The 11,839-nt window shown below is 52.7% G+C and overlaps 1 protein-coding gene across 1 annotated transcript; it reads right to left on the bottom strand.

The window, feature by feature from the left end:
- Positions 1–6,855: 6,855 nt before the first annotated feature.
- Positions 6,856–11,579, bottom strand: LOC122365320 (procathepsin L-like). The gene is made up of 3 exons (XM_043336448.1): positions 11,457–11,579; positions 10,463–10,755; positions 6,856–7,867 (listed from the first exon to the last, which is right to left on the bottom strand). The coding sequence occupies exons 2-3, from the start codon at positions 10,726–10,728 to the stop codon at positions 7,132–7,134; spliced, it is 1,002 nt and encodes a 333-aa protein (XP_043192383.1). The 5' UTR covers positions 10,729–10,755; positions 11,457–11,579; the 3' UTR covers positions 6,856–7,131.
- Between the last annotated feature and the right edge of the window lie 260 nt (positions 11,580–11,839).

The raw sequence follows: 11,839 nt of genomic DNA, 5'->3' as shown, positions 1-11,839 counted from the left end.
CGACCGCCGGGCTGCCGCCGCAGAATTCACCCGGGTCGCATCTGTCACCGGGCAGAGCCGCCGGCAGAGGGGCTGAGCCAAAGGCAGAGGGCCCGGGGTAGAGGCGGTAGGAAGCCTCACACAGCCGCGCTCGTGTCATCTGGTGGGCGGGCCGCGGGGCTCATGGAGGATTGGGGTGATCGGGTGAGCGCCGGGCGCAGCTCGGGGTGTTGTTCGGCGCCGACTTACGTCAGAGAAGCCCCTGATGGCGGCGCGGCGGCAGTTTTGGCGGACGTGCGACGGCTGGTGAACGAGGTCGGATATGTGTCGACCGGGGAGCAATGTGACAGCCGGGCCAGTCATGTGACAACGGCCTGCGGTTCGCCCCACTGCACATTACGCCAAATTGCGGTCCACCGAAATATTCAAAATAACAAACTGCGCTGTCCATCGTAAATGGCCCTGGGCGCTACATGCTCGACGAAATGCCGGATATATTGGCACTCGCCTTGATGATATTGAATGACTCTCTAGTTGAGCTGTGAGGTTAGGTTATTTTATTCTGGCTCTGATGTCTGTTACTTAGTCAAAAAAAAAGAAGAAAGAATTAAAATGCCTTTTTCTTATACAAAAACAATGAAATATACGTACAAACAGTTTCAGTAAATGTCGCAGCAATTAACATTTGAGATGCCCTTGCTTAATTGAACGTATCCCAATCCTTTCTGAGCCCAATCCTTTTTACCCGCCGTAAGTGGAGCACAACCGGCTTACCGCACTAAGCCGTTCCCAAACCCACCCAAACGTAATCCGACGCAGCGCCGGGCCGCCCAGGACGGCGCCTGTCGATATCTGTACATCTGTCCATCCTCTGTCCGTCTCGGGGACGTCTGTCTATCCTCTTACCGTCTCGGGGACGTCTGTCCACTCTCTGTCCGTCTCTGAGACGTCTGTCCACTCTCTGTCCGTCTCCCGGGCCACAGCGCGGGCCGTTTCCACGTCCAAACGGGCCATTATCGACAATGGAGCCAATGGAGGCTGTAAATTATTGTTATCGTGCTGCGACGGGCGGCGACGCTGGCCGTATCCAGTGACGTTTGGGTGACGTACCGGGTATTATACTACTGGGCGGCGGGGTGGGGTGTTGGTTTGATTCGGGTTGAAATGTTGGCGCTCAGGATATGATGGTTTTAGCGACTGTCCGGAGGCTTAACGCCAGGGTTGGGTGACAGGAGAGGGGTGTGAACTTTGAAGGTGCAGAAGCGAGAAGCTAAGGGGATTGTGGGACACATCAAAGTGATTTACCGTGTCGCCACGCGACATTGTTCTCACCTTTGTTTGCTGGTGGCTGGGGCAGAGCCCCGGAGACAATGCGCTTTGAATGGGCTCATCCCCGTACACTTTGAAGACGGTAGTTCAAAGGAGTGTTGACTTTTTTGGTGAGATGGATGCTGAGTAAAGACGATGGTACCTTTTGGGGCCGCGAATATACGTTAAGTGGCTTTTTGCTGTCCACTGAGACAAAAAGTCATTTTGTTTCCTACTTTAGCTGAATGGAATCGGAAGGCTCGATGAATGAAGCGGCGGCTCCTCAAACGGCGCCAGGATACTAAAGTGATTCGAGTTTTCGCTTTCTATCTGCGCTCGCTGCACCTTCATCCATCGGTCCACAGGCACAACCGCAGTCAGGTCCCAACACCAACATAGTGCAAAGACTGATGGCCAAGAGTTGCGAACGAAAATTATAATTAAAATCTAAATCTTTTTTGTATTTCAGTTCAGACGTTTCGACAACACTGTGCCATCGTCAGTAATTGATATAAAATATTTCCTGAAGTCACAAATCACATTTTAAAAATAACATCAGCCTATTTTATATCAATTACTGACGATGGCACAGTGTTGTCGAAACGTCTGAACTGAAATACAAAAAGATTTAGATTTTAATTATAATTTTCGTTCGCAACTCTTGGCCATCAGACTTTATAAACATGTCTTACAATACTGAACAATAGTGCAAAGAATCAGCCTGCACTGGTGCTAGCATGTGAGTTTAAACAACCTCCCTGCAATGAATATGCTCAACACATGCCGATCACCCTTTCCAGACCGCACAAGCCGGCAGGCCAAACCGCCTCTAACTTACTGCATGGTCATCGAGACCCAGCGAACGAACATCGAGCCCATTAGCGGACGGTGTTCGGCGCCGAATGACGGTCTTTAGCGGCAATAATCACCGGCTGATTGACGATGACCGTGGGCTCGATCCGGAGCTGCGCCGGCCCGATGGTCGACGATAGTGGATTAACTGCTCCGGTTTATGGTCGGGCTGGAGGGTGCGCCTCCTCTACCCGCTTCTTCGTCCGTAGTCTGGGCGGCTGTACGATCTTCTGTCTGTCCGTCTGTCCTCCTGCCTGTCTGTCCGTCCATTCGACTGACCGCTCGACTGTCCGTCTGTCCAATGTCCAGCTGTTTGTCAGTTTATTCTTTCGCCCGCGCCTTGTCTCTGTTCGCCGGTTTTCCGCTCGTCCATCCGTCCTTTGACCGTTTCGTTTGTTCTAACTGCTCGCGCGGTCCACCTTGGTCTCGGGTCGGTCTCGGGTCAGTCGTCCAGTTTGATATAGGCCCGCCCATGGTCGGCACGTGTCGCTGACCCCTGGCCGGGCCCGGCGAACAATCCCGCATTGTCCCGCCCGTCCGTGGTCGTGGCTTCACCTCGCTTCGCCGGCGGTAGCCGCAGGAGCTCCATATTAGCGTGAACTGATAACGGCTCACGCTGCGCAGTCCAAATGACCCGTCGGCTTCTGGTCGCGGAGTCACGACTCGGCTGCCGACTCGGAGGAGCGGGCGACTCGCCGCCGAGTCTGTCTCGCCGCGGCTCGCTCGTGCCTGGCGCGCGGCCAGAGGCCGGCCGGCCGGCCGGCCGCGCCTTGGCTCCATAACTAATGACGGTAAATTTAATAAGGCTGATAGCATCTGGAGGCGCGGCGACCACCGGCCGGCGCGCTAATGAGTGGTGAGTAACGAGCAGCGGCGCGGACGCTCGGCGGCACAGCGTGCAGACCCGGCGGCGCCGGCGGCGACCCGACCGCGGTCAGCGGGCGGGGCGGCCGACAGCCGGTAATGTATGAGGCCTGGTTCATTGAGTCCGTGGTGACCCCATGCATGTGAGGACATTCACATTACGGAGGGGGACACTTTTCATCTGTCCGCAAGGAAATGGTATTGCTCCAGTTATATGGCTAGCTGTCAAGAACAGATATATGAACGGGCATTCACAATTCATTTAAGTTTTTTTTTTCATTCATGCCTTCGTCAGCCGATCGTCCTCTTGACCTGTCTTCTCCCTGTATTATCTTTATCTCTCCTCGTATTACAGCTCGGATTAATGAACCCTGGGCGGGCGCTCCTTATGGCCACTAATCGGAACAGCTTCGCGCACCAGATGCGACCCTAATCAGAGCAATTTGGCTAAAAGCTTAATTCAGCCAGTAGCAGTCGTATTATGCTGCTTCAGCGACTATTCTGCTCGATGTGCGTATTGATTACATCGGAGATGGTTGGTCAGAATGGAGCAGAACGTACTTATATGGTAATTGCTAGTAGCTACAGCCGTTGTCATCAACTGCAAAATCAACTTAGCTAATATTTCACACTGGAAATACGAGAAAATCCTAATAGTTGATTTCAACTCAAAGTAGGTAGTTATTTCCCTTTTTACAAGACATATGATCGCGAATTGTCATCAAAATGCCAATTATTTTGTTATTTTGCTTTCTTGAAGAAGACAACACTTTGTAGTTCATTATTTATAGAATGTCTGCTCTTCCACTGTTCCCGGGCAGGGCACATTAATGACGCAAAACGAGTAAACCTACCATAACATGCTAGCCAACATGATAGGACGAGCACCGAAATTTAGCGTTTCCTCCGAGCTACGAGGCGCAATTTGCCGGTCGGTAGATTGGAGGATGCATTAGTGAGTGAGCCGACCGGGCCCGGTCTGGACAGTAACACGGGGCTATTCGCCAGCCGCGGCGGCTTGCAAGCAATGTTGCTCTGTGTGGAAACAGACCGGAAATTGGACCATACATCAGATCGGCCGGCAACAAATTAGACAGGCCGCCCTGGGCGCGCCGGGGGATGGCGGTCCGACGGATCGACCCTGTTTGCTCCTCGTCGCTACTGCTGCTCTGAGCTGCGGCCTAATTACCGAATATTGGGAGAAGGAATGGTCGGATGCGAATTCTGGTAGCGAAGAATCGGCTGTTCGGGAGGGGGACTGGTGGCCGTGTGAATATTGCAGAACATTGGTTGGAGTAGGAGATGAGATACAGATCGAGCATTGTATTCCTCAATTTCATGCTACATAACGATGCTTGCCAGGCGCTCTAAGGGGTCTTCCAATGCGGTTTGCTCTGTGATATGAGCCGCGGATTTAGTCTGATTTTTGGTCTGATGTCCATCAGCTGAAATGATGACTGCAATATCTCCGCGTTGTGGGCTGGCTTATTCCGCCTGATTTCTGGTTTCCCGTCGTTAAACCACCCTGGTCCCAGGGCTGGGTAAATGAATGGCATCAGTCTGGGCTGCTAAGCTCTGCTATCACTGGTGGACTCGGGCTGGAAATTCTGGAAGGGTGCATGGAAATGAGTGGTTTATTTCTTCCCACATTTTTATATCTGCAACAATACTGTCACACATTTGTTTTGAAGAGTAAGGTATTTTGCGGGATATTCTGGTGCAACTTTATCTTTGATGCGCGTTTTTCTATACGTAATATTGTTATTGTCCGTTTTCACGACGGGTTACCTTGCGAATGCACAGTATAGCGGCGGAACACCTTCAATTAAGGTGGGGGGGAGGGCAATGCCGACTTTTGGTCCCATTCTTTCCATGCAACGCCCATAGGGCTAATGTTAAAATGCCAAAATCAAAGGGGGCACGGTGCACCGGTGCCCTCCCCGTTCCGCCGCCTATACGAAAGCACCAAACTTGACCAAATGTGCACCAAATTTCTTCAACAGCGAGTATTTTCTTTTCTTCATATCATGAATTTATTTTAATGTTTTAAACGAAGATTTCTGATAAAAAACAGGTATGTAAGCGACCGTCCAAGCCAAACTGAAAACTTCTAAGAAAGACATTGAACCTGTGTTTTGACCTGTGAACCTGTAAGTTTACAGGTTAACTTGATCTGTGGGAATAAGTTGACCAAATATGCACGTAATGTGCACCCAATTTGAACCAGATAGCCGTCGTGAAAACGGCTATTGCTGTTTCCGTAAAATCCAAAGTTATGCGCTAACGCAAATGTCTGAACCGTTTTAGGCACCCCTTCGTCCCATGTGCAGGAAATGTTTTCAATCCTTTTTTCTTCGCATGTCTAATTAATCGGATAAAGACAATTTGCGGAATCAGAATGTTCTGCTTTGCTAGCTCGCTCCATAGTTTGCCTATCAGTGTGCACTATTTGAAGGCTTATATGTACGTCTTCGACATCTATACCTGAAATCTATTTCTTAAATCTGATCAGCATCGATTAACCTACGATCCCAGACAAATTCCCAGACGAAAGGATACCGCGTGTGTTGTTTACAACCCGATTCCATTCATTATCCTCCGTGATGTGATTACCCCGTCCGCGAAAAAAATTGATTGGACGGCGACTAACCAATTGGGATTGAAACAGGGCGCTCCTTCACCAGCGTGGAGTCGCAATATGCCGAGTTTAGTCGGAACTAATTTTAGCTGTGCGAACATTTGTAGAGCTAGGTATATAGCCAAACATCAGTTATGCATTGATGAAATGAAATGCTTTTTTCTCTAGATGTTGCTGATGTAAACTGATATGATTTGTAACATGTATGTGCGAGTGATTAGTTCTTGTTAATTGTTTGCCGAATGCCGTGTTGTTACTTTCTTTTTGGTAGGCATTTACTTAGTTTAGGTACTTGTAGAATGTAGAGGCTCATAAACGATTGGGTCTACAACGCAGAGATCTTTTGTTCCGAGCTCATGGTGAATTAAGTGAAAATTGTGACTGTTGCCCTTCACCTCTGAGAAGTCATCCGGCTTCGTCATACCTACACCGAGTAGGTAGGTCCTGGAGACCTGGACTCTGATTAGCTCGCCCTGGGTCTCTTGTGTGGTTCCATTTCATGACCATGCTAATCTGCTAGGCTGATAAAGCACCACCCGCCGTCATTGAATCGTGAATCATGATTCCAGAATCCGGTCACCACATCCGCCCTGCCCCCACCTCGTCTCTCGCTCAGTGCCAATGCAACACCCCCTGGTGAATCAGCCTCCGCCTCCACCCTCCACCTCCAGCTCGCCCCGCCTTTTACTCCGAACCCTCCGAGCGTCACTGTCCGGTGCGCTACCGGCCGCGTCGACACGTCATCGGCGATGTCGGACCGTCATCCGTCACCGCCACGCCGGCGGGATGGTCCGGCCATTTCGGCCATTACGAATTCCATCCATCACCTGGCGGCGCGTCACACCGGCGGTCACAGCTCGTCACGGCGGCGTCACGGCAGGAAATGACTCATAATCGGCGCCGGCCGCAGCTCCTATCCGATGTCGGCGATGGCCGGCCCGGAAGGGGACGGCGCACGGCGCGGCGGGGCGGGGTGCGCCGCCGACCCGCTCCGCTGCACCCCGGGTAGCGCGCCGTGACAGGTGGCGCCTCTAGCGGCCATGTACGGCAGCGGCACACTGTCGACCAATAGGAGCCCTGTTGCGGCGGTGCCCGAGCCCGGAGGGGCCCGCTCCTGACTCCGCTATTGGGCGGTGCCGACCGCAGCCGGCTGATTAATTGGCATAATTAGTGGGGAACATCCGTGTGACAGATACGAACTCACACCGCTGCGGTACCTGCGGGCTGGTTTTATTGCCGCAATGGAACAGCCGAGTTGTGATGGAGTGCGCGGCGCTCAGGTCTCATCGGTTACACAGTGCGTGAGAAGCGGACAGATCGGTCACAGCGGCGCGGGAGGCCCTGCCGGAAGGCGCCAGGTGACAGGCACCCACCCCTCGAGGACTGCCGGCCTCGAGATGCGATGTCACACATGCTGGGCTCCCACACTTATCTCCCCTCCCACCGACACTGACACCGTCTCGGCGCCGACCGAGACCGTCCGAAAGAACTTATATGATGGGGTACACACAGTCGGAGGCAATGCCGCACATGTTGTTGGCGTTCCTGGCCATCTTGAAGAAGCCATCCATGCCCCATTCGGCGCCCCACGAGTTCTTGACGAGCCAGAAGTCGCCTTCGGCATCGGTGCCGTAGCCGACAGCCAGCACGCCGTGGTCGAGCTCGGAGATCGCGGTGCCGCAGTTGGCGTTGCTGTAGATGCCGCTCGAGTACAGCTGGAAGTCGAGGTGCGACGCGTCCATGCCGACGGCGACCGGGCCGACGTTGCCGACGGCGTCGAGCAGCTTGCTCTCATCGTCAGTCTGGATGATGACAAAGTCAGTGCAGTCGGCCACCGACTTGGCCGGGTCGTAGTTGCAGCGGTTGTGGTGCGTGCGCGCCTCGTACGGGTAGTCGGCCTCGGACATGATGCCGCCGATGTCGGTCAGGTACTCGAACGAGTAGCGCATCTCGCCGCCGTTGCAGGCGTTGTTTCCGTAGGAGAAGCTGCAGTCCATGAGCTGCTGCTCGGAGAGCGACACCAGGTCGTTGCCGGCCAGCTTCCACATGCCCTCCAGGGAGCCGGTGGTGGAGAAGGACCAGCACGAGCCGCACTGGCCCTGGTCCTTGGCGGGCGTGACGGCGCCCTGGTCGCGCCAGTCGATGCTCTCGGGGGCGGTCAGGCCGGTGCCGACGAACGGACGGCCGTGCTGCTGCTGCTGCCGGTGCAGCCCGGCCGGCTTACGGCTGACGGAGGGAGGGGTGGGTCGGTCAGCGTGCGCGAGAGGTGACCTGAGAGGAGGGCGGAGGTGACCTGAGAGGAGGGCGGCTCGGGTGCTTAGGGAAAGGATGCGGCACCGGGCACGGGTATCAAGGTAGCTCAGGGTGGGCAGAGGCTAGCCGCTAGATAGACATATACATAGGTGGCCCAGGAATGACTCAGGCCTCAGGGGTATAACGCAAAGTTTAGTCACACCCTAGAGAAAACCTTTAGCCGGAGATGTGAAGACGCAAAAGTGAAGCCTCGACATTGACGTATGCCTTGCCACCTTTGCTACTCGAGACCCCATCAATCAGTAATCAAGGCAGTGTTCTTTGCCTACTGAAGAACATTTGTCGCTCTTGTTAAATATTAAGTCTTGTTCCTTGCATATGCGTGCACACTGCACATTGCACGCGCATGGATTGTAAGAAAAAAAAAATAGTTACCGCGTATCCCTAACGGTATAAGGAAGGCTACTACTTTCAGTTTTATTAGCTTTGCCTAGTTATTTTTTCCCTATTAGATGAAGTTTCATTACGACAAGCTCAAATTAAATTACCGAAAATGAGTAGCTGAAGCCGACCATCCATGGAGGTCTAACCCAGGGCACTAAAACAATCGTCCGACCTCTGCGGTGCGCCCGCCTGGAGACCTCAGACCTGGAGCGTTTCACGTGCTTCGGCTAAGCAGAGCATGGCTCCGCCCCTTTCCTGGGGCGGACATCGCAGGAACAGCCGCGGGCGCCAGTGCGGCAGACCAATTTGTGAGAAAATTAGCATAGGCATGGCGGCCGGCCGTCACGGCCCGGTCTGCGGTTGGTGCTGGCCGCTGGCAGACCGCTCACCCCAGCCACTAATTCTGCCGCTAATTTTATCATGCACTTTTACGGCCGTGTTGCATGCAATATTGCAATGATCTGTCACCACACTGGAATTTATAGGTAAAACATCATTAGGCACCGTCAGATAAATAGCTAAAGAGTTTGTGCCCCGGTCATTAAAAAGCAGAGTTTCATGACCGTTAAAATCACTAAGCCTTGCGAGCATAATCAGCAGAGGACTTTGCCTGCTTGGGCGGGGAGTCTCGAGATGAAAATTACAGTAATTTGTGGTGCAACACTCTGGTAACTGCGTACGAGCATGGTGAAAACCAAAGGGATAGGCCGCTGGAACTCCGGTTCTCACCAAGCACTTTGTTAAGTTAAGTAGTACGTGCATGTTAATTTCGACTCGAAAAAAGAGGACTATTACAAGTACAATTCAAAGGCTGCGAATCGGTATGATCAATTGCTTCTGTGTTCGTGATAAAATGGCAATCGTGCGTCAACACCAACAAGAAGGCTTTCCATATTTGTTGCTATTCGTCTTCTTTTTCATCGACCTTCCTCTAGCTATGTAAAGGAAAAAACTCCTTTCATCCTTAAAACCGACTGCGTACACAAGCAAAACTTATGTTAAATACCTACTTGTTGGGAATATTCACTGTGATCGCCTGAGTTCTGACCGCCTGAGATAAATAAAATGTAAAATCGGGGTTGCCTGAAGGCAGAAGAGTAAAATAGCTGCAGAGTGTGTGCCGACCGGGCGGTCCCGTCAGCAGACGCTCCGTCAGACGCTCTGCCCTCAGACGCGCTGTCTGAGGGCACAGCAAGGCGAAGCAGCGTGCGTGCAAATGAGCTAATCCCGATCACATGTAGGCAGTTTTGGAGAATGCTTATTAGTTCTGCTTGGGCGGCTGAAAACCATATTTTTAATTGCACGAATCATTTTCCACTAAGTATGTCTGCTTGGCCAGTCCGAGTTGCTGAGAAACATCAGTTATATTGCCGATCCACCAGCGGTGCTCTATAATTATGTGAGCTGTGTAAAATCATCGATGGTATACTCCCAGCCACTAACAGCCCTGCAATAGAAGAAGATGGATCGATAATACTAGGCTACATGTGCAATAAATTTAACATCCTTTGCTCAAAGCTGGATGTAAATAGCCCAAACGAGCCGCAAAATGGCGTGATAAATCATAGCAGACATTACATTATTTACAGCAGTTTGTTTTTGGCGTGCGCTGCCTGCATGGACGCTTCCCAACACAGCTGCGGCGTTTATAGTTGCAATTAGGGCACGGCTCATGATATAGTAGTGTCCGTGCAATATCTACGATCACTGTCATTAAGCGGCTGAGCGTCCGTTGGAAAGCCATCACATTCGACGGCTACCTCCCACGTGGGTAGCGGCGCTATCGAGCCGCTGCTGGTGAGAGAAGGCCTCCCACCTCGCATCGGGCTCACCCCATACTAAATTAGTTCTGAGTAGGATGGAGCGACCCTACCTTACCACCCGCATTTGACAAGGGTGCTAGCTGGTATACTTCTTCTCCTTTTACTACAAGCATCTCTCATCCCCGACTTCTTGCGTACCAGCCTACAGTATTTCCATTTCCTCTTCCCCGTCATCAAGCATCCCTTCGGCTTCATCTATGCTCGATATCCCCCTGCAGCAGGTGTGAACACCCGTCGTGTTACCTACTGGGTCATGGGGACGTTTTCCTCCCGGTCGTCACCACCGTCCTCCGTCACTCACCGTGTCATCAGGGCGCTGAACTCCTCGTTGGTCATGTCGGCGTACTTGTTGATTCCCAGGCGGTACGTATGCAGACCGGCGTCGGCCTCCGCATTGTGCTTGTTGATGTACGCCTTGTTGGCCGCATACGTCTGCATGTGCTTCAGCTCGACAAACTGGTCGGCATAGTTCTTACCGTGGGCGCGCTTGAAGTTAGCCCACTCGTCGACGTCCACCCAGGTACCGAGGGCCGCCTGGGCCAGCGCCAGAACCAGGAGGACACGCATCGCCGACGGTCAAAGATGGCGCCCAGTCTGCCAGGGCAGCGGAAGTGACGTCAGAGCGATAAGGGAAGTTGTCATGGCTGCCAAATATGGAGGAGTTTGAGAATGTTTTATGGCCGACGCCCGATGACATGTGGGGTGATTGGAACGCGGCGATGGAGGCGTTGTTTACGCGGGGGCCGGCGGACGGTGGAAGGCTTGGGATAATTGGGTCTCGTTGTCGGCACCGGCACCTGGCTGTAACATTCTCGCGTCAGTCCACGACGGCAATAACGAACGCTAATCTGGGAAAAGGCAATTTGGCTACAAATGGGCAATTTGGCTACAAAATGTCACTAATCAGAAGCGGCGATCGAAAACAGGAAATTGGCGAAGAGTCCGACACACGTTCTGCGTTTAATGTCGGCGTGTTATGTCAGAGCTGCTCGACACAACATCGCTGCCCGAGACAGGTGAATGCGGCTGGTAATTTGTAGTCAATGATTTCGCCTTTAATGCGTTTCTCTCGGACACGCGGGCACAAAGCCGTGAGGGGATTACCTCGGTTTGGCGAGCGCCTTGTCGTGTACCTGTCCTGTTCCATCACCCCTGCAGCTGGATCGCGGACCGTGGGGCGGCGGGGACGGAGCAGAACCCTCGGCAGACCCGGTGCAGACCAGCCCTGATGATCGGATAGGAGGCGGGTGACCCACTGGGGCGCGTATCGGTGGGACATCGCCACACACACCTACCTGTCCGACAGGCCACAGACAGAAAACACGGCGCCCGCCGGCGTGAGCGGCCTTTATTCCCTCACTGTTATCGGCCCCATAGAGAGGCGATGGGAATCGCGGCCGCTGCCCGTGGCTCTGCGTCTGGCCTTGTTCATATCGCGTGTGACGGCTCCACCTGAGGGCAAACAGACCGACGTGCTGACTGCTGAGGTGGCTAGTCGGAAAAAGATGACGCAGATTGGCTTGCATTTTTATTTTTGTAAGTTTTGTCTCATATTAACGTGCTAGATAGGTGCTAAGTATAGAAGTAAAACCTAATTTCATATTCACCGGGATATGTAAATCAAAGCCATATGTTCCGCAATCATATTTCCAGTTAAAATGAATGAATCTCATTTTGT

This window comes from Amphibalanus amphitrite, unplaced genomic scaffold (genome assembly GCF_019059575.1).
Source record: "Amphibalanus amphitrite isolate SeventyFive unplaced genomic scaffold, NRLGWU_Aamphi_draft 000730F_arrow, whole genome shotgun sequence".
NCBI lineage: Eukaryota > Metazoa > Arthropoda > Thecostraca > Balanomorpha > Balanidae > Amphibalanus > Amphibalanus amphitrite.
Note: the sequence above shows the minus strand (reverse complement) of the source record. Positions and strands in the feature narration are given on the sequence as shown.

What these genes read in the sequence shown, in the direction of transcription:
- LOC122365320 (XM_043336448.1), bottom strand. Translation starts at nt 10,728, where the DNA reads ATGCGTGTCCTCCTGGTTCTGGCGCTGGCCCAGGCGGCCCTCGGTACC. An exon ending in TTCAGCGCCCTGATGACACG is followed by an intron (nt 7,868 to 10,462) that starts GTGAGTGACGGA and finishes TCCCTCCGTCAG; the next exon opens with CCGTAAGCCGGCCGGGCTGC.